General features: G+C 38.0%; 1 protein-coding gene across 50 annotated transcripts in view; it reads left to right on the plus strand.

The window, feature by feature from the left end:
• neb (nebulin) overlaps positions 1-21,013 on the plus strand; it is a 61,800-nt gene that overhangs the window by 32,967 nt on the left and 7,820 nt on the right. For 7 of the 50 annotated variants that reach the window (XM_079881074.1, XM_079881122.1, XM_079881075.1 and 4 more), the window contains 51 exons: positions 464-565; positions 668-775; positions 864-1,175; positions 1,388-1,492; positions 1,585-1,689; positions 1,791-1,895; positions 1,988-2,095; positions 2,295-2,405; positions 2,525-2,722; positions 2,801-2,905; positions 3,002-3,106; positions 3,210-3,314; positions 3,402-3,509; positions 3,621-3,734; positions 3,822-4,019; positions 4,163-4,267; positions 4,363-4,467; positions 4,555-4,662; positions 4,749-4,856; positions 4,950-5,057; positions 5,144-5,248; positions 5,337-5,441; positions 5,557-5,655; positions 5,763-5,867; positions 5,981-6,085; positions 6,616-6,720; positions 6,817-6,921; positions 7,014-7,118; positions 7,209-7,313; positions 7,430-7,534; positions 7,824-7,928; positions 8,845-8,949; positions 10,088-10,189; positions 10,333-10,440; positions 10,536-10,640; positions 10,726-10,830; positions 10,920-11,024; positions 11,108-11,212; positions 11,313-11,423; positions 11,531-11,641; positions 11,722-11,823; positions 12,276-12,380; positions 12,777-12,866; positions 14,727-14,840; positions 14,950-15,054; positions 16,248-16,352; positions 16,916-17,020; positions 17,437-17,547; positions 19,782-19,892; positions 20,339-20,452; positions 20,563-20,667. In XM_079881074.1, coding sequence (XP_079737200.1) covers positions 464-565; positions 668-775; positions 864-1,175; positions 1,388-1,492; positions 1,585-1,689; positions 1,791-1,895; positions 1,988-2,095; positions 2,295-2,405; positions 2,525-2,722; positions 2,801-2,905; positions 3,002-3,106; positions 3,210-3,314; positions 3,402-3,509; positions 3,621-3,734; positions 3,822-4,019; positions 4,163-4,267; positions 4,363-4,467; positions 4,555-4,662; positions 4,749-4,856; positions 4,950-5,057; positions 5,144-5,248; positions 5,337-5,441; positions 5,557-5,655; positions 5,763-5,867; positions 5,981-6,085; positions 6,616-6,720; positions 6,817-6,921; positions 7,014-7,118; positions 7,209-7,313; positions 7,430-7,534; positions 7,824-7,928; positions 8,845-8,949; positions 10,088-10,189; positions 10,333-10,440; positions 10,536-10,640; positions 10,726-10,830; positions 10,920-11,024; positions 11,108-11,212; positions 11,313-11,423; positions 11,531-11,641; positions 11,722-11,823; positions 12,276-12,380; positions 12,777-12,866; positions 14,727-14,840; positions 14,950-15,054; positions 16,248-16,352; positions 16,916-17,020; positions 17,437-17,547; positions 19,782-19,892; positions 20,339-20,452; positions 20,563-20,667 — 5,796 coding nt within the window. Of the gene's footprint in view, positions 1-463; positions 566-667; positions 776-863; positions 1,176-1,387; positions 1,493-1,584; positions 1,690-1,790; positions 1,896-1,987; positions 2,096-2,294; positions 2,406-2,524; positions 2,723-2,800; positions 2,906-3,001; positions 3,107-3,209; positions 3,315-3,401; positions 3,510-3,620; positions 3,735-3,821; positions 4,020-4,162; positions 4,268-4,362; positions 4,468-4,554; positions 4,663-4,748; positions 4,857-4,949; positions 5,058-5,143; positions 5,249-5,336; positions 5,442-5,556; positions 5,656-5,762; positions 5,868-5,980; positions 6,086-6,615; positions 6,721-6,816; positions 6,922-7,013; positions 7,119-7,208; positions 7,314-7,429; positions 7,535-7,823; positions 7,929-8,311; positions 8,414-8,844; positions 8,950-10,087; positions 10,190-10,332; positions 10,441-10,535; positions 10,641-10,725; positions 10,831-10,919; positions 11,025-11,107; positions 11,213-11,312; positions 11,424-11,530; positions 11,642-11,721; positions 11,824-12,275; positions 12,381-12,776; positions 12,867-14,726; positions 14,841-14,949; positions 15,055-16,247; positions 16,353-16,915; positions 17,021-17,436; positions 17,548-19,781; positions 19,893-20,338; positions 20,453-20,562; positions 20,668-21,013 lie in introns of all 50 variants that reach the window. The other 43 variants (XM_079881121.1, XM_079881076.1, XM_079881080.1 and 40 more) reach the window with 17 other exon arrangements.

Below are 21,013 nucleotides of genomic sequence, written 5' to 3' on the forward strand. Positions count from 1 at the left end.
AATCCCAGGATGTCCTTCGGAAATAAAGAGTTGGGGTTTAACCCCGGCATCCTGGCCAAATTTGCCCATTGGCCCCCGTCCATCATGGCCTCCTAATCATCCCCATACATACTGATTGGCTTCATCACTCTGTCTCCTCTCCATCAATAAGCTGGTGTGTGGTGGGCATTCTGGGGCAATATGGCTGCCGTCGTATCATCCAGGTGGATGCTGCACATTGGTGGTGGTTGAGGAGATTCATATATAAATGTAACAAATTATTTATTTTTTTATATCATTTTTAATAGTGAATGAATGGGGTAAGAGATTTTTAGGGCACACTTCATGCTTGAACCTCTAATAAGCATTGGTTTTCCATGTAGTTACTCAAACAACAGAGCTTTTACAGTATATTTAGTTTGCAATATGTTCTCTCCAAACATATGACTGTTCTCTAAGTGTCCTCTTTGTTTTGTCTTCTCAGGCTAAGTACCGTGAGGCCTGGCACCAGGACAAGACTAAATACACCTTGACAGACTCCCCAGTTCTAGCTACAGCAAGGGAAGTGGCCAAAATGCACCACCCGGTAAAGCCTTTTTTCTTTTTGAGAAAAAAATATTGTCTGTAAGAATTGTTGAATAAAAAAGTTGAATAGTAACAAAAATTACATTTTGAACATCACTTGTAGCATTTGTACACCAAAAACTGGAACAAGGTCAAATCCACATCATACTTCATGCCCGGAGATGCAGTCCCAATTAAACAATGCATCAACACCAGTAAAGTGCAGAGTGATGTAAGTAAATAAATAATCCTAAACCCTAAACCCATTTTACCTTAATTTTTATTTATGTATGCGAATAAATCTTCCTCTTTTTTTGCAGTACAAGTACAAGGCTGGTTATCGTAAGCAAGTTGGTCATCACATTGGAGCCCTAAGCGTCCAAGATGATCCTTTGCTCGTGCTGGCTTTGAATTCAGCTAGAATTGCTAGTGATGCTCTCTACAAGAAGGACTTCAACAAGTCCAAGACCAAGTTCAACCTCCCAGTGGACATGATAGCTTTTGAGCATGCAAAGAAGTGCCAGATCCAAGTCAATGATGACAACTACAGAACTCGCTTGCACCAGTGGACATGCATGCCCGATCAAAATGATGTCATTCAGGCCCGTAAAGCGTATGAATTAGCCAGTGACGTAAGTATTGGATGAAGAGGTTTTTAAATCAAAATAATTGTTCTCGTTTATTAAAATACAGAATAAATTTACATTTTTAATTACTATATAAAACATCTGATTTAACTGATTTTAATATAATATAATATAATATAATATAATATAATATAATATAATATAATATAATATAATATAATATAATATAATATAATATAATAATACTCTCCCACCAGAATGTCTACAAATCAGATCTGGAATGGTTACGTGGTTGTGGATGGGTGGCTGCTGATTGTGTAGATCATGTCAAAGTCCGAAAAGCCCAACAGATTATAAACGAAGTAAGTTTGACCACACTTTTTTTGTCTAACTTCTCTGTTATAATAAAACCTCCATTATCTTCCAACAATACCTGTTTCTTTTCCCCACGCAGAGACTTTATAAGAAGGATGCTAAAGACAACTTTAGCAAATTTACTCACATTGTGGATCGTCCTGAGGTTGTTCTTGCAAAGGTTAACGCATTCAACCTCAGCGATGTAAGTGTGTCTCAGATTTTGGCATTTTCATCTTCATTGGCGAATACTGATGTGAAAGAGGTTAACTTATCAATTGGGTCAATATTTCTGTTGTTACTCAGCTTAAGTACAAAGAATCATTTAACCTGGAGAAGGGTCACTACATTGGATCTGAAGATACACCACAGCTGGCTCACTCTAGAGATGTTGCAAAGATGATCAGTGAGGTAACAAAGTCATTTCCAGACATGTTTGTATATGTTTAGATGTTATATATGTGATGAATTGCATTTAGGATGTTTTGTTGTTGTTATTCTAGAAATTGTACAAAGTCAACTGGGATGAGAGCAAAGCCACTGGCTACCAGCTGAACCATGAATATATGCCAGTACAAATAGCCAAGAGGACCAGAGACATGATCAGTAATGTGAGTATCAAAAATGAAGTAATATTAAATAAAATAGACCCTTTCCTTATTGCCACATAACTTGGGTCAGTTACTGACAGTGCAGTGTTTAAAAAAGGCTTTTTAATATTATACCTATATTGATTGTTTGCTTCAAACACTGTTAAATACTGGTTTAGAAGAATGATTGTTGATTATTTCTTGTATTGAAACACCGCAGTATAAGTACCATGATGCCCATGAGAAAGCCAAAGGCCACTATTTGGCTTCAACTCTTGTTGACTACCCTGAGGTGGTTCGCTCTGGCCATATGGAGAAGATGAAAAATCTGGTGAGTTGTTTTTATTATTACCATGGTTGAGGTCTAAGATCGCTGTACTTTGATATCCACTTGACTTATCTTATAGTTTAACTGCTCATCAACCAGACTTTTTTCAATCTGTCCATCAGAGGGACTACCACAAAGACTACAATGAAACCAAAACTAAGCTCCACATTCCTGCTGATATGATCAGCCATGTGGTTGCCAAGAAATGTCAGGAAATCCTAAGTGATGTGCTATACCGTACACACCTGCACCAGTGGACATGCCACCCTGATCAGAACGATGCCATCCGTGCACGCAAGGCCAATGAGATCTTAAGTGATGTAGGTTATGATTACAGTGATATTTTGAATGTGTCAGACCTGTTCAATGGCTACATCTGACTAATTTGTCCCTGGCAGGTGTTCTACAAAGAAGACCTGAACTGGATGAAGGGCGTTGGCTGTTACGCCTGGGACACTCCAGAGATCGTACGTGCCAAGAAATCATATGAGCTACAGAGTGATGTGAGTAACATTTTCAACTCATCTTGTAGTTTACAATAAAGGCACATTATTGTGTTTCCACCTGTTTGAAGGTTTAATTATTTTTTTTCCACACAGATTAAATACAAAGCAGAAGGCAAGAAGGAATGGAACAACTACTCCATTGTGACAGACACCCCTGTATATGTGACTGCCATCCTGGGCCACACTTGGGCCAGTGAGGTTTGTACTCCCATTAACTGATAAGTCAGATCAGTACTATCAAGAGCTTTATTCTTTGGAGTTCAAAAGGTAATAAGCTGCATATTTTATGTTTCATCTTCAGCTGATCTACAGAGAGGCATATCATAAGGAGAAGCATATTTACACCACCATTCTGGACACCCAGGACTACGCAAGATGCTTCAACCTGAAGGAGATCTACAGCACCGTAAGCCTGCGAGAAAAGCTCTAAAATCCTGAGTTCCTGGTTTTATTTGTTGTCCCAGTTCTTGAAATGTTCTTTGTGTCCATTTAGAAAGCATATTCTGCTGCTTGGGACAAGATCAAGGCCAAGAGCTACAACATCCCTCACGATTCCCATGCCTTAGTCCATGCCAAACAACAGAAGGTCATTCTGAGCAATGTGAGTCCTTTCTCCAGTCCCTTCTCCAGTGCTTACTTATACCTCCATATAGAGGGAACTGCCTGAGTGTCCTAAACATACTGGCCCTTAAACCTTCCTTGGTTTCTGTAGGTTAAATACAAGGAAGATTATGAGAAGTTCAAGACCCTGTACAGTCTGCCTAAGTGTCTTGAGGACGACCCTGCCACTGCAAGATGTATCAAAGCTGGAAAACTGGTTCTGGATGTGAGTAAAGCATTAGCTGAGGTTCAGCTTTGTAACTTACCAAATCTACAAACAATTAAAAGCTCTTTGTAACACCTTTTTCATTAGCGCCTGTACAAAGACAAATATGAGAAGACCAAGGCTAAAATCAATGTACCTCCCGACATGCTTGACATCGTAGCCGCACGCAATACTCAGAAGACTGTTAGTGGGGTCGACTACCGTAAATACCTGCACCAGTGGATCTGCCTGCCTGACATGCAGGTGTATGTACATGCCCGCAAGGTCAACGAGCAACTGAGCGACGTGAGTTATCCAAACACATCCAAACACATTTCATATTTTTGTGTATTGTCATACGCAAATGGCAAGCATGTTAGGTTCCACTACCTGAGATTGTTTTGAGGTCTTTTTGTTGCTGTAACCCTGTATTATTGCATCTAATTTAGATCTTCTACAAAGAAGACCTCAACTGGTTAAAGGGTATTGGCTGCTATGCTTGGGACACTCCTGAGATTCTTCGTTGCAAGCAATCTATGAAACTGCAGAGTGACGTAAGTGTAGCCTCATTTCATTTTCTTTCATGCTCCTCCTACTCCATAATCATCTCACATCTGATTTTCTTGTCCTGTTTGATACTCTCTTTCAGAATCTGTATAGAGCTAAGGGAATCGAGCATTTTAAGGAGTACTCTGTGGTCATGGACACCCCTGTCTATGAAACATGCAAGCTGAGCGCTAAGAACTTGAGCGAGGTAACACCTCAAAAACATGTATCAGAATGCCTTTATTGCATTTTGATTGAAGCAGAATCTTTTAACTCATATCATTCATGTCTGCAGCTCAACTACCGTCATGACTATGTCACAAATGTCATGGGTAAAAACACTGCTCCTGCTGTGACTGTCGATACTGAAAGGGCCCGTCAAGCCAACTACATCCAGAGCGAAGTATGACGTCTCTTAGCAATTCATAAGAATATGTACTGGTCTCTCCATTGATGAATGCTTCAACCACATCCTTTCTTTCTTTTTAGAACTTCTACAAAGAGGCCAATAAGATATGTATGCCTACTGGATACACTCTGCCTTATGACACTCCACTCAACAAACAGGCCAAAGCCAACAGCATCGTCACCAGCAATGTACAAGAATACCTCAATTCTCAAAATAAAAAAGAGTCAAATGTTATGATTGCTCACAACATGATTTCTCATCTCATGTTCCAATCTCTGTAGATTAAGTACAGGGAAGCCTATGATCTGATGAAAGCCAGGAACTACAAACTAGATCCTGAAGGTGTCAACTTTCTCACCATCAGGAATGCCAACAAGGTCACCAACCAAGTAAGTACAATATCCATGTAGAGCGTTTCACTTTAGAATTTTTAACTCATGAACAAGAATATTAACAAGGTTGCATTTTGTCATAGCGGCTGTATCGTCAGAAATATGAGAAGGAAAAGGACAAGATCCACTCTGAGTATGACACACCTGAGATCAGACAGGTTAAGGCCACTCAGCAAGCAATCAGTGATGTAAGTATGTCTTTATTGTGAAATATGAGTTCATACTATACCACCAGGATTATCAGATGCTCTATTGATGGTTTATTTCCCTCTACAGGTGTGCTATAAGGAAAAGTACTACAACAGCAGAGGAACTCTTCTGCCAATGACCATTACCCCACAGCTGTTGCACTGCTTCCATGTCAATGAGCTCAACAGCGATGTAGGTGTCCCCCATACATGCACCTAAATTTACTGCGACACATTGTATACTGGAAACGTTGCATTTGCCCTCTTGACATTTTCAGGTATAATAACTGTTCTTATATCTCCTGTAGCTGAAATATAAAGAGGATCTGCATTGGCTGAGAGGTATTGGCTGCTTTATGGTGGACTCCCCTGAGATGAACCGAATCCGTGAGATCAGCAAATTTAGAGTAATTATTCATTTACTTATTATCATGCATGCCCCATTTCATTCATACTGGTTTATTCTGATGATTTTTGGTACTATTAAGTTTTTTTATTTTTATCTATTTGCTAGAAATCGTATGAAGTTGATGCTAAGAAGAACTTTTCCAACTTCAGTGTGGTCCTGGACACACCAGAGTACAAGCGTGTGTCTGAACTCAAGACCCACATGAGTGATGTAAGTGATTTTGTTGCATCCTCAAGCTTTATATCTCAGTTATAGACTCCATCATTCCTGTTTTAAAGCCTATCCACATCCTTTAATGTCTCTTTATCTGTTTTTATCCTCAGATGGTGTATCGAGCTGATGGCAATAAGGAAAAGACAAAATGCACCACTACTGTGGATGGCCTGGACATTAAGAGAGCCAAGTGGGCACAGTCTCTCACCAACAAGGTAAATCACCTTTAGCCCAAACCCTAATTAAACATAATAATGACTTGTTATAATATGTCAAATTAAAAGATCATACTAAGGGTTCAAAATTAAATGGGTCAGGTTTTACAAATGATAGTCAGACCCTCGCTGATTTAATTGATGTAAAAAAACAAAAGCAATTTCCAGTCAAAGACATGCAGTTTACTGAAGGAAAGCATCTGTCACAAGCTTCAGATTTTGATTCCGTTCAGTTGGAAGATATTTATATTTTGAGCTGAAATTGTCTCAATTTGTCATGCGTCTCCTAGCAACAAGCACATATTTCTGTGTGAGTTTGTTGATTTCAGATGGACTTCTGGTTGTTTGTGGTAGTGTGTGATCCTCAGTCATTTAGTGTAAAGTCCAGTTTTTCTCTGTAACCATTTACAAAGTCGACAAGTGTATGATGCCTAGTGTTTTTAAATCTGTTCTAGTAAATCTTCTCAATTTACCAGAAAAAAAAACTGGCTATACAGATTTGCCTATATAATGCTGGTGTCTCTTCACAGTACCAGTACGTTGATCTGGCATCTAAGGAGAGGGCCTTCTTCACCCCAGAATCACATACTCCCATCATGGATCATGCCCGTTCCATGAAAGTGGTATACAGTGAGGTAATTTTTTTTTTTTAACACCAAGATCCTTTTTAGCAATGTATAACATGTGTGTATGCAGAAAAGCCTGCAATTCATCTTTTGTGTCATCTTTAGAAAAAGTACAAGGAACAGTATGAGAAGATGAAGCACAAGTATACTCCCATTCATGACACACCAATCCTGGTTCGTTCTAAGAAGGCCTACCTCAATGCCAGCGATGTAAGTCAACCAGATGCTTTATTTCTTCCTTTACTGGCCTGTTCAATATCAGTTATAGAGCCGCCCTAACAATCTATATAATTTCTCTCCAGTTGCGCTACAAGGAGACCTTTGAGCTTGCTAAGGGACACTACCATGCTGACAAAGACGCACTGGATATTCTCTGTGCCAAGAGGGTCAGAGATGACATCAGTGAGGTTAGTAAACTAAGAGACTTTTTGTTTGCTTTGAACATGAAAAATGTGATTTAGTGAGGAATGCTGTCACTCACTCTCTCCTTTTCTCAGGTCAAATACAGGGAGAAGTACATCAGCACATTGGGCACCTGGAAGTCCATCCCTGACCGCCCTGAGTTCTTCCACAGCAGGATTGTGAGGGACTGCATCAGTGATGTGAGTATAACTAAACCCACCTTCTCTTTTTATTCTGTAATTCATCAGCTCACAGTGTCAATAACAGAAGCTCATAGTGCTGTTTAACCACTGTCACATGTTCTTCTCCACTTTAGGTCAAGTACAAAGAAGATCTGGACTGGATCAAGGGCATCGGCTGCTATGTGTGGGACACACCTGAGATGGTGCAGGCTGAACACAACAAGACCCTATACAGCGAAGTAAAGAGCAACCACAATTTTACTAATTTCTACTACAGATGTGTTAATGAATACAGTTATTGACCCTTTTCGCATCAGATTAAAATTTGATGCATCAAAAAAAAGAAAAGAAAAGAAAAAGCATCATATTTCATATTTCCCTCACCAAAAGTGTGGTGTGTTGGGGGGGGGGGGGGGGGGGGGATACAGAAAACATGGTAAACATTGGTTTACCGTGAAAGTACAATGAATATTCAATGGCATACAACAAAAACTGCCTCATACTCTCTTCTATCTTTTTTTTTGACAGAGGCTATACAAAGCGTCATTCGAGAAGAACAGAGCCAACTTCAAATACACATGTGACACACCATTCTTTGAGGCTGCCAAGAACGCTTCCCTTTTGATTAATGATGTAAGTCAATAGAAGCAAGACTTCATATCATAATACTGTAGTATATTAAATGCTAAATACAATTTGAGTAATGAAGCAAGAGAATGCTAGCAAGAATGCTGTAAAAATACAACAAAGAAAAATTGCGTACATAACCTGTGTTTCTTCCACTGCCTCTATAATGGTTACATCTTTAAAGGTAAACTATTGCAACATGCTTAATACCACCTCAAACTGTTAGTTTCCTTTATATTTCATGAAAAATATATATATATTTCCATATCTTTACTAAAATTTCACTTTGAATTTACCTGTCATGAAATATTTTCTCCTCCTGAATGAATGTTCATCATCACTGCTCTCAAGGCAGTTGTCTTTAACTCCTTTTTTGAAATCCTGAGCAGAGGTCCTACCGTGCCAGCTATGAGAAATCTAAGGATAAGTACTCCATAGTTGTAGATGACCCTAGAAACATCTTGGCTAAGGAGGCCAGCAAGCTGAGTCAGGTAAAGCCACCAGCTCCAGCCGCCCCCCTCCGGGTCCATCGCCTGATACAGGGGCCCGAGCATGAGGTCGTCTCCGATCCAATGGATGGCTCTGTCGCATGGCTACAACGTCACTTGATTGTGTCTCTTTCTCTCCCCTGATTTAGGTGTCTGCTAGTTTGCCATTCAAAAAACCCAAATGGGAATTTTTGAGTGTGCACAGCTAGGTCCATATCTGTGTGCTCCAGATAGGGCTCCATCTAAACAGTTTGATTGTTAGGTCATGAGTTAGGTGGGGATAAGTTTAAGTTTACTCTTGTGAAATTGCTTATTTGGAGTACACAGTTTGGTACTTAGCTTCTCTTTCTGGACTTCGGGAGCTACTCTCTGTCTCTGTCTTCAATTGTGGCATGATTTGCGCATCTGTGTTTGTGTGTTTCCTCAATGGACAGGGAAGATATAAATGCAAGGCCAAGGAGTTACTCAAGAGTGGCTGCAATGAGCTGCTCCGTCCTGATATTCTCGTTGCCATGTTCAACTCTGGCATGTGGAGTAAGGTAACCATCTGCCCACTGGTAGAGTCTTCCAAGCCCCCTAGAAATCTCATCTCTTCATTAATGCACCCCTAACATCACCTTTAATGGTAATATCCAGCCTTTAACTATTACTACTTTGGTTTTTCCACCATAGCCTGCTTTTAAAACACATCCACTGATCACTTTCCTTAACTTTCTTAGGAGAAAAGGTGTGCTGCATTCATACAGTAGTTAGCTATATAATGGAAGTAGATTTTAACTGAAAAGTAAACTATGTTAGAATATGGATGTTTTGTATAAATGTCAGGTCGTCACAATTTTTCAGAGCAAGTTGTCACACGTTTTATTCTGAAAAATATTGATAAACTAGCAAAAACCTACCCTACTTTAAGGTGTCATGGTGGTGTTTTCCTTTAGTTTCTTTAAATCAGTTTATTATTTTGCAATGAACAAAGAATCAATAATGCATTTTTTAGTTTAAATAAATAAATGTATTAAAATATAATAAAATAAAATAAATAGCTTTTTATATTATAAAATAAAATTAGTTCAAAATGTCACAAAAAAATGTATAAATAGAAGCACTAATAGAAAGAAAATTAGAGACAAACATTTAGAGACAAAACGCCATGTTCAAAGGTTTGCAGAAGAGTATGAGCATAAAGGGTAAAGACATTATACAGTAGTAGTAATAAGTTGTAACTTGTCAATGTCTTTCTGTATGCTGTTGCCTGAAGCTGCTTTCCACCTCCATCTCCATTTTGTTTGACAGCACATTGCATGTTCTCTATTGCATGTATGTATGTGTGCGTCTTTATGGACTGCTAAAAATAAGTAATTATTTGCTCCTCTGAATAGATTGATTAAACCTTCCCTTTTAATGCACGAAAATTGAGTTGTTATACATCTTAAATGTACTTTAACTTAAGTCTGTCATGATTAAACCTTCCCTTTTAATGCATGATATTGACAGTTGTTATATAACTTAAATATCACAGTATCTTACTTAGTGATCCTTATAACAGTAAATGTAATACTGTAAAAATTCCATTGATGTGAGGTCACCCTTATCTTCGTAATAGCTTTATATAAGATATGCTTCATTTGAATGGAAATGTGCTGTCTGTGATTATCATTTCTTATCCATTACTTCCTGTAGTGGAAGTACAAAGAGCAGTATGAACGTGCCAAGTCAAAATTCACCTCAGTGCTGGAAACCCCTGATTACCAAGTTGCCAAGCGCAGCAAGCAAATCAGCGATGTGAGTATCATCACCATCTGCCTTCCACCTTCATGTGAAAAGCATTTATACATACATACAGTATACATTCCTAATGTTCAGTTAATAATCCAGTCATTGTATGGGAATGCATTATATTTTGGCTTCTCTGTTCACTTCTTTAGATCATATATAGGATGGAATACAACAAGACCAAAGCGAGAGGTTACACACTTGGACATGACACTCCCGCGAGCCAGCACATGAAGAGGGTCAAGGAGATCACCAGCAATGTAGGTTTACCCTTCTGTACATTTGCAAAAATGAACCAAATTCAAGACTATTTATGTCAGCATGTTTCATTTTAAACTTCTGTTTTTTTTTACAGCTGAAATACAAGGAAATGTATGAAAGAAACAAGGCTCACATCAACATGGCACCTGATGCTCACGAAATCCGTGCCGCCAAGGAGGCCTACAAGAACATAAGCAATGTGAGTCTGCATTGATCTACACTGAGCATCTGTGAAGTTGAATCACAAGTCAGCATCTCATTATTTGTGTTTCTCCTACTTGTAGCTCGACTACAAGAAGAAGTATGAGGCCACCAAGAACAAGTGGATCTGGACTGTGGATAGACCTGATTTCCTCCATGCCGCTAGGAACAGTTACCAGCAGAGTGATGTTCGTACCGCTCCATTTTCAACCATAGTTTCAGTTTTAGAGAGAATAATTACAGATTAATGAACGTTTTTTTTTGTTGTAATTCACAGGTTGAGTACAAGTACGATAAGGAAATGCTGAAGGGCTGCGTAATGTCTGTCATTGATGATAAATACACTATTTTGGCTAAGAAGAATTCTGACCTCGCTAGTGACGTGAGTGCCATTTTCCATACAGGACATTTGAAAATCAAAATATATGACTAGCTAAACTAATGAAAAATGTCACTGTTCTTCAGGTGAAATATAAGGAGAAGTATGAGAAGGCCAAGGGCCAGTATGTGGCTGTCCATGACACGCCTCAAATCCTTCATGCTAAATCGGTGGCCAATCTTGTGTCTGAGGTATAGCACCAATATAATGTAATAATAACCAATGTAAAGCTTCGTAAAATATTTTTTCATGTATCATATATAAATTTATGTTTTACAAATTTGTCTGCAGTCCAAATACAAGAAGGCTAGCAAAAAGGATCATCAGTCAGGTGGCTTTACTACACTTGCTGAAACTCGTGACACTGCCCACAGCAAAGAGATGGCCAAAATGACAAGTGCTGTAAGTTGAAATACTCAGTTTTCACCCCTTTATTGTAAGAAACCTCAGTTGTGGGGATTATACTGTATTGCGATCACCAATCATAATCTCACACGATCTTTCCACAGAAATTGTACAAGGAAAAGTTTGAGAAGGAGAAAGGCAAGTCTAATTACAATCAAATGATTGCTCCTCCCGATGTTCAACATGCCATGGAAGTGTCCAAAAACCAAAGCAACGTAAGGAACTAACATGTATCTGCTTCAACTAATAGTGACAGACAGAGAACATTTTAAATCTCTCGTCTCTCCTTGTGTAGATCGCCTATAAGCAGGAAGCTAAAGCCAAGTTGACATACACCTCGGTTGCTGACCGCCCAGACATCAGGAAAGCCACTCAAACTGCTAAGCTCGTCAGTGAGGTGAGGGTCACTTTAAAGGGACAGTTCACCCAAAAAAATGTATTATATTGTCAATTACACACCCTTATTGCGTTCCAAACCCATAAGACTTTCAAACATGGTCAACGGCAGCTCAACCATGCTTGCTTGACACCCGAGAGTAAACCTTATTGGTTTCACATTAAGCAGCACATTTGCGCTTCCGTATTTACCATATTTGATGTGCTCTATGTATGTATATTGATAAATCTTTATATGTGAATAAAAGCATAAATTAAATCATATAAAGCAAGCAATCATGTCTTAACAGAAGACTTGTATTAAACCACACAATTTATATGAATACTTTTACGATCCCTTAAGTTTTAATTTTTGGGGCTAGTATTCAAACCTCTGTAGTGAAGTCTTGACAAAAAAGTATGTGTTGTTATTATAATTGTAAGTAGTAAGGGTTGCAAAATCTGTTCTTGTAGATTGGATACCGTGATAAAGCTCGTCAGGAGGCCAGCCGTGGTGGAACGCTCCTCGGCCGTCCTGATATCGCTCTGGCCACTGAGGTGTCCAAACTGACCAGTCAGGTAATACCGTTAGCAACTCCACACTAGACATGATGAGGTCAATAGACTTTCATTGTATTCATCCGCAAGGAACACATGGGTTTATTTTGAAGCCACTGGATATGTATTTGACACTGGTTTCCTTACACCTTCACGATCATGGCAGCTGCATATGCAGTAATACTCAAAGATAGCTGTAGTGGTAGATTCACTGGTAGAACGCCTTAGCAGTGCTTCTCATGCCCATCATTATTAATACCGTCATTGTCTATGCGAGCCCTGAGTGTCTCTTGTGATCTGTTCCACCTCATCTCCTTACCTATCTGCCCTGTATTTATTCATGTCTATCCATCTGACTCTCTCTGTTTTGTCCCATCTCACTGATGTTACCCTGCCATTTCACTGCGCTTTTTTTAGGTGGAGGAAACGCCATCCCTCCATGGTACTGCTTCCTTTGACACTCCTCAGATGCGGCACATTAAGAAAATGAGTGCTCTGACTAGTGATGTAAGAAGGGCCCCTGGCCCCTGGGAGTAACATTTGCACTTCTCTGTCTGTGTAGTGTCTATGTTCTCTTTTCCTCGGACTGACCTAGTCATTGTACTCCAGTGGCACTCAATTTGATATACGATTTTTGGGCCCTGCAGACATTGAAATATTCTTTGTTGGTTTTCAATGTTTTTGCCCACTTAATTTTACATTCCCAGCCATTTAGTTTTTTGCGTCTTTTTGTTGCTGCTTTTGTCTCTTTTTGTGTTTGTCATGCAAGCTTTTGCCTTGTTGCCAGGCATAGGCTTAAAGACCTGCACTCTATCACAGTTTTTTGTCATCTGTAGCATTTCCCCCCCATTTCAGACTATTTGTCTGGCATGCAAAATGTTTTTGGACATATGAATGACCGGTATCTCTTGTTCAAATCGTCAAAACTGGTGTCCAGTTTGCTGTTGCATTCTTTGACATGCTGTTGTATCGAGGAGTGTGCAGATTCAATTAGCAACACTATTATTCATCAGTTATATGATATACAGAATTAAATAAATACTAATTCATGGCACTGCTACCTTTTAGAAACCAAAAACACACTTGATGATTTATTGTTGATATCAATTATTTGCTCTCCACACTCCTCATGTGACTCTCTTTGCTTGATGTCACAAATTTGATTCCTCCACAGATCTGGAGCTTTTTTTTCCAGAATCTTTGGGAAAAGATTCCACCTCTTTACTATCTTCCCTCCAGTTAAAGCTGAAGTGTGTAATTTTTCTTTAATTAGGGTTAGTTCACCCAAAAATTAAAATACTGTCATAATTTACTCACCATCATTTTGTTCCAAATCCATAAGACATTTGTTCATCTTTGAAAAACAAATGAAGATATTTTAATGGAATTCTGTCCCTCTTTTGAATCTCCATTCATCTAAATATTTGATGCTTTAAAAAGTTAATAAAGACATAGTTCACGTAATCCATATAAATCGAGGAGCGGTTTAATCAAAGTCTTCTGAAGAGTTTTGGGTGAATAGATTTTTTAGTGAAGGGACAGAAATCCCTCAGATTTAAATAAAAATATCTTAATTTGTGTTATATTTTTAGGCAAACTAACCCGTTAAAGACAAGTACAAAGACATTTTGCCACAATCAAAACATTGACAGATACAGTAACATTGGCTTAACCAACAGCTTGAGTTTGGGATGGGATTTTCTGTTTGTTTAACCAAAGGCAAACAGGGGTCTGAAAGTAAAAATCTCATTCAAGTTAACAATAACTTTTAAAGACAGACCTACTGTGTGCAACAAGGTTAACCAATGATATGTGCGTTTGTTGAAGCCATCAGCCTGCATTTTTCCAAATTATTTTTTAAATAATTATGTGTAACTGTGTAATTTCTGTTAAACCGTACCCATGATTCTGTAAAGAAAACTCCACCAATCAGAGAATCCAAGAAAATTCGCCAAAAGAACTCTTTAGTGCTTGTTCACTCCCATGAAGCACTGCAAATGACGTAATCGAGTCAGTCTTGGCCCCGTTGCACCCCGTTGGTTCAGTGATGCTAGTGGCACAGAAATCACACACTTCAACTTTATGTGCACACAAACAGTATATGTTGGATGTGATGCTTTTGAATGCTCTGATCTTTGTGTTGGTCATCCCATTTGGGGCTAGTACAATGTGAACTTGATCTGAATTGTACTGTATTAGACCCAACTGAAACCCTGTTGTAACGAGATTCTTTTAAGTTTCCCTTTCTTTCCACGGATGATTGCATGAAACGATTCATGTCTCTGTACTTTTGCAAGCATTTTGGCCCATACGACAGAAAATACATCACTAACAGCAACTAACATTGTCACTGTCCTCTCTCAAAAGCTGAAGTACAAGGAGAAGTTTGACAAGGAGATGAAAGGAAAGAGACCACAGTACGACTTGAAGAACAGCAAGATTTATCAGACTTTGAAGGATGCCAATGAACTTGCGAGCGAGGTGCTTTAAACTCTCAAACCTGCTCTTTTAAAAACATTATTTTACCAGTCACGTATCACATTGAGAGTGCTTATCATGGTGTGTTTTTGCCTGGATATATTTTTTACAGGTGAAGTACAAAGGTGACCTGAAGAAGATTCACAAACCTGTTACTGACATGGCAGAGTCTTTGTCAATGCAGCACAACCTGAGCACTAGCAAGCTGTCCAGTGATGTAAGAGTTTTATTGATGGCTTCATTTCCCTCCCATCACACACTGTAACACTATAACTGTGAAATATCACATCTTCATGTAATGTCACATGAGCCATCTATCATCCTCAGAGAAAGCTCTCATTTAATCTATTTACTCATTCCAGGCTATCATTTGGTAGTGACCCTCATCATCCGATTTTAAACATACTACCACTAGCTCCATTTTTGCTTTCACTTGACCCTATTCTATTTTTTTCTTCTTTTTATTAACATGCCTAGTGCTTTTCTAAAAGCACTCTAACATCTCATTTTTCCATTTTTTTCTTTGATAACAATCCCTGATGCATATTTTTTAACCCACTTCCCTTTTTATTCATTTTTTCATCTGCCTTTTTTAATTTCCATTGGGATGTGTGCATATAAACTAGAAAAGAAAATACTTGAATGTTGACTTGACACAGCTTTTATCTAAACATATTTTAAACATATCTCTATATAAACATATACACTTATGTTATATCTAAAATCTAAAACTATCTATCTATCTAAAACTGATTTTAAAATGTTATTGTTATGGATAACCTTAAAGGAAGTCTAAGAGGTTTTTGGGGAAGGTGTTTTTTGGGGGAACGTTGGCTCTAGCGTGTGATTTTAGAATATTTAGTAGCACTTTACAGTAAGGTCTCATTTGTTAACGTATTAACTAACATGAACTAACAATGAGCAATATGTTTGTTACAGTATTTATTAATCTTTGTTAATAAAAACATTGTTTGTTCATGTTAGTTCACAGAACTTCAACTAATATTAACAAATACAACTTTTAATTTTTATAATGTATTAGTAAATGTTGAAATTAACATGAATGCTTTAGAAGTACAGTTCATTATTAGTTCATGTTAGCTAAAGTAGTTAACTAATGTGAACTAATGAAACCTTATTGTAATGTGTTACCAAACATTTAATATGATATAACAATATTAGTATGATTAGATCATTTGAAGTTAAATAAATCTTCCTCATTCCATTATCAGTGTCATTATGTTATGTGTACATGACAGCCATCAGTCTTTTCTTCTTCTTCTTCTTTTTTTTTGGTCCCCACTTTCTTTTTCATTTTTGGCCAATTTCGGCCTTTTCAATATGGGAGAGATGAAACACTGGATTTACATTTTGTTTTATTGAGCTGCTTTATTGGGCGTTCCTCTTTAGTACCAGTACAAGAAGAAGTTTGAGGAGAGTAGGGGTCACTACCATTTGATAGCTGACACACCTGAGCAGCTTCACCACAAAGAGGCCTCAGAGCTGCAAAGTCACGTAAGTCATACAGTTCTGGAGCTTTCTGCAGCTGACGTCACCTGCTTCTCTGTGTGTGATGCTTCACATGTTGGACCTGTTTATTTCATTTCAGCTAACTTGTCAGTCTTATGCAGCTAAATTAGATTTATTTATCATTTACATTTTATTTGTTTGGGTTCATTTGTGCTGTAAAACTGCTTTATAAGGACTTGTCTATGCGTTATGTAAGCACATGGTTGTAAAAGCAAGTTAATCCATCATTAAAGTCTGAGACATTTTATATTGCGAAAACACCATAAACATCTATTGTATTTTTAATGAATTTTCCACCCTGTTGAGTCTATGGTAAACTCTCTTTCAGGAGTCTCAGTGCTAAGGAACATAAAATGGCAGATTAATTGATATCCAGTATAAAAAATAAAATAAAATAAACTATAGCCTAGACTCTTCAAAAATATTCAGTTTGCAGACAAATCTGTGGTCTTTGCCTGGCAATCATTAGTTAGTAAACCATTAAATGAATCAGTTCAGCTTTTTTCTATTTGTATGTTATTCACCTTTGGAATTTTGTCTGACTACAGGTGAAGTATAAGGAGAAATATGAGAAAGAAAGAGGCAAAGCCATGCTGGACTTTGAGACTCCTACTTACGTGACTGCTAAGGAGGCTCAACATATGCAGAGTCAGGTAAATAAATACTGATGCCAAAGCTCAGTGTATTCAATGCAAAACAAAATGGTAGCGTATAGCTCAAGTATACTTTGTAACCCAGTCTGAATGACTTTGAAATACTAAGTAAAATTCAAACAGTGTGCTTTTATGTGAATACAAATATTGTAATGCTGGTAAGTAATTGGGAGACCACAATTTCCAACCAGGACCCATGGATTTATGGGAGGCATTTATGTATGTTAGATGCTTATGGCTGTTTTGATAGTGTCACTGTACAACATGTTTTGAATTAACATCAAGATACTCAAAACACAAAACATTATATGAACTGTCACACTCTTCGACTGAGGAACCAGTGTGACCATGGTGTACTAGACCCGTATGCCTGAAGCTTCATGTATCTCCCACTCTTCTATATTTGTGGTGGATAGAAAGAGTATAAGAAGGACTTTGAGATGACAATGAAAGGAAAGAACCTCTCTGGGTTGGAGGTCACCCCTGCCATGATACATGTCAGACACGCCACGAAAATTATTAGCGAGGTAACATGAAGCCCTTATATTATCTTCCTTCCATCCTGGTAATAATACTAAGACCACATACACATTATAATCCTTACACGAGTGTCTTTGAAGTTTCCAGTTACACCCAAGTAGGTTATGGTTAGTATGCATGAACCATCCTTCCGTTGTAATACACTCTCAGTAATTCCCTTCCCCTTCCAACATCTGTGTGTGTGTGTGTGTGTGTTTTCTGCTGTTGCTGGTTTTAACAAGGTTCCAACAGTCATGAAAAAATGTCCAAATTGTGATTGCAGTCCAGGAAAAGTTATGAAAATGATCAAAATCCTTTTATTTTTAATCCTACAAAATGTTTTATTGTCACCAAGTTATCATTATGCAATCTCACAAATCACTATGCAATCTTTCAAATTATTTCTATTGATATTTAAGTTTTTCATATTTGACTGGAAATGTCATTGAAATTCATTGCTCAATAGATGTGGGAACCCTGTTATTAATGTTTACATTTGTTTAATGGTCAAATCTCTTGTTTTTTAAACAGTTCTTTAAACTGTACTTTAGTTATTACCCTGTGCATGCACATGAATTAACATTTGATTTAATTTAATTTAATTTAATTTAATCTTTAATTTAATTTGATCTTCAGTTTCCCTGGTCATGCACATGAAATAACATATTTCATTTTATTTATATATATATTTTTTTATTTTTTTATTTTTTTAACCTCTTTAGATATTGGTTACCATGAATATTTAGTTACCCTGAGCATGCACATGAAATAACATTTTATTTTATTTTATTTTAACCTCATTAGATTTTGGTTTGGCTTTAAAGGGGACATATCATGCTAAATCCACTTTTTTAGCCCTTAAATGCATTTTGTTGTATATTTGGAGTGTTTATAAGTACAGAAAAGATGAAATTATTCTTTTCAGGTGCTTCGTTGATATCTTTATATTCTGTTTTGGCCTTATTTTTCAACCTGTTCAGATTTTTCTGTTATCTATGACGTTTTGTGAACTATTACGTCACAGTATTTGCAGCGGAACTGCCAAATAAGGACATTGACTTCCAGCCCAACACTTCGAGCAATCCGCCATTATTATTTCTCGCTGCAATTTTGTAGTCCAAGCTAAAAGATGCAGAAGTTACGAGAGGGTAAGTTAAAATGTTCGGTTGTTGGATGTAGTAACCCACACGCTTCATTACACCGTCTAATGTAGATGAACTGCCGCACTTGTGACAGGGCGCATGTTTAACTGAAAGAACGAGCAGAGAGAGAGAGACCCGGTCGCGCGCACGCACTCTCTCTCTCTTCGGAGCCAGGCGAAAGTGTAAACAAGACACCGTCTCCAAACTAGACGCTGTCTTGCTCTCTCTCCCTCGCACATATTAATCAAAATAAATCGACACGGTGGTAAAAGGTCGGAAGACCAAAGTTTCATGTGTAAATACAGTAACACACCATTGCGATACATCCATATGAAGACGTTGTTCTGCAGGTTCGTCGTCTTCATTTTCATCTCGCTCCGGCTCCGACTCTGGCTCGAACATGTAAGGCTGGCTGGACAAGTCTTCCGTTGTTGACATTTTGTTAATAACGTGTGAATAAAAAGTTTCTGTGCCGCTATAATCGTATTTCTGCCATCAAACTACAAAAATGGCCGAACGGGGTGGAGTTGAACCTCTGCATCCTGGAGAGGGGGCGGGGTATGAAGTGTCTCAATTGTATTTAAAGAGACCGCACCAAAACGAGTTGCTCTCAGACGCACATCAGAAAAGGGGTAAAAAAGGGGCCTGTTGAGCTATAATAATGAGGAATTCAGACCCAAGCATTGCAGTTCCGCTTTATATAGACTACAAATGTATGATTTATATGTTAAAAGGAACGATTTAAAAGCTTGATATGTCTCCTTTAAAATGATATGAATGCTGCTAAACGAATGTACATGTTAAAAAGTCTCAGACATTGTATTTGTCAATATTCTTGCCTGTGACATTTGTGATAAATATTGTATATGTCTTTACCACGTTGCTTTTCAAACTCAGCAATGCCTTTGCTCCAAGTAGATTATGTTCAATTACTTGTTGTGTATAGACAACATGCACCTTGATTATATTCTGTGTGTGAAGCATTCTCTCAAACCCAGAGCAAAAGCTTGGTGACTTTGAAATGTCAGTGGGCGCAGTACTGTGTCTGTGTCTGTGTGTGCTATGTGTCTGCAGTATTTCTGTTCTTCTCCGCCCTGTAGAAAGAGTACAGGAGGGATCTAGAGGAAGGGGTGAAGGGTAAAGGGCTTACAGTGCTGGAGGAAACTCCTGAGTTACTGAGAGCAAAGAATGCTACTCATATCCTGTGTGAGGTAGGATGGCTAAAGCTCAAACTGACTTATCTTATCTGTAGTCCTCTCCCACAACGCCACTTCCTCCTCATCACACTAATCAGGCAGAAACTGGTCATTTTGCCTCTTGCTAATGAGAAAACTAATCAAGCTAATGGACTTTCTCTATGATGTGCCATCTAACCAGGTTTGGTAAAGCAGTTCAACTCATCCGACTGAGACTCCCACTAAATGTCATTTTGTCTTTCAATTCTAAATGGTCTCCCTTATTTTCCTTATTTTTCCTTCACAGCTTTGATGTTAATATCATCTAATTTTTCTTCTCATTCTCCTTTAAAAAAAAAAAGACAAAAGTTTGTCTGCTGCTTTTGTGTTTGTAGCCCACAGGAATGTTTCTTGGTGTGAATGTTAAGATGACTGATAAACAAACATATGGACATGATCTCATTTCTGCCCAATTCCTGCAGAGAGAGTACAAGAAAGGACTGGAGCAAGATATCAAGGGAAAAGGCATGTTGGCTTTGGCCACTGACACTCCAGACTTCTTGAGGGCAAAGAACGCCACAGATATCCTCAGTCAGGTACACTGATGATCTCCAACCCATCAATTCAGTATTTCAGAGGTGATTTCCTCAGCTATTAGCACCAACATTTCAACAATACATTGATTGCTGGTTAATTTGTTTTCCAGGCCAAGTACAAGCAGAGTGCTGAGCATGACAGAGCCACATACACCACAGTCATTGACACCCCTGACATCCTCCACGCTCAGCAGATCAGGAACCTTGTGAGCCAGGTATGAGGGTTGCTTCTTTGAAGAAAAAAAAAAAAAAAAAAGTTCTTTTTTGATGTTTATTGCTAGTGTATTGGTATAAATGTACCTATTTTTACACTCTTATTATTAAGACGTTTGGATCTGTATTTAGACACATTTTGGTAAAGGGTTGCAAAATTCCACATAACAATGAATAGAAAACAAAACGGTTCATATAATTTTTCAGTTTGACCCCCTGGTCAGTTTCTGAAAGTTAATCATCACCACTTATTGCTATTTACTATTACTAATTACTATTAGTGTTACTTAATTCCTTATACATGGATAATGATGTGTCTACTATTCAGAGCCTCTGTTTTTATAACTG

The sequence above is a fragment of the Squalius cephalus genome (assembly GCF_949319135.1).
Source record: "Squalius cephalus genome assembly, chromosome: 9".
NCBI lineage: Eukaryota > Metazoa > Chordata > Actinopteri > Cypriniformes > Leuciscidae > Squalius > Squalius cephalus.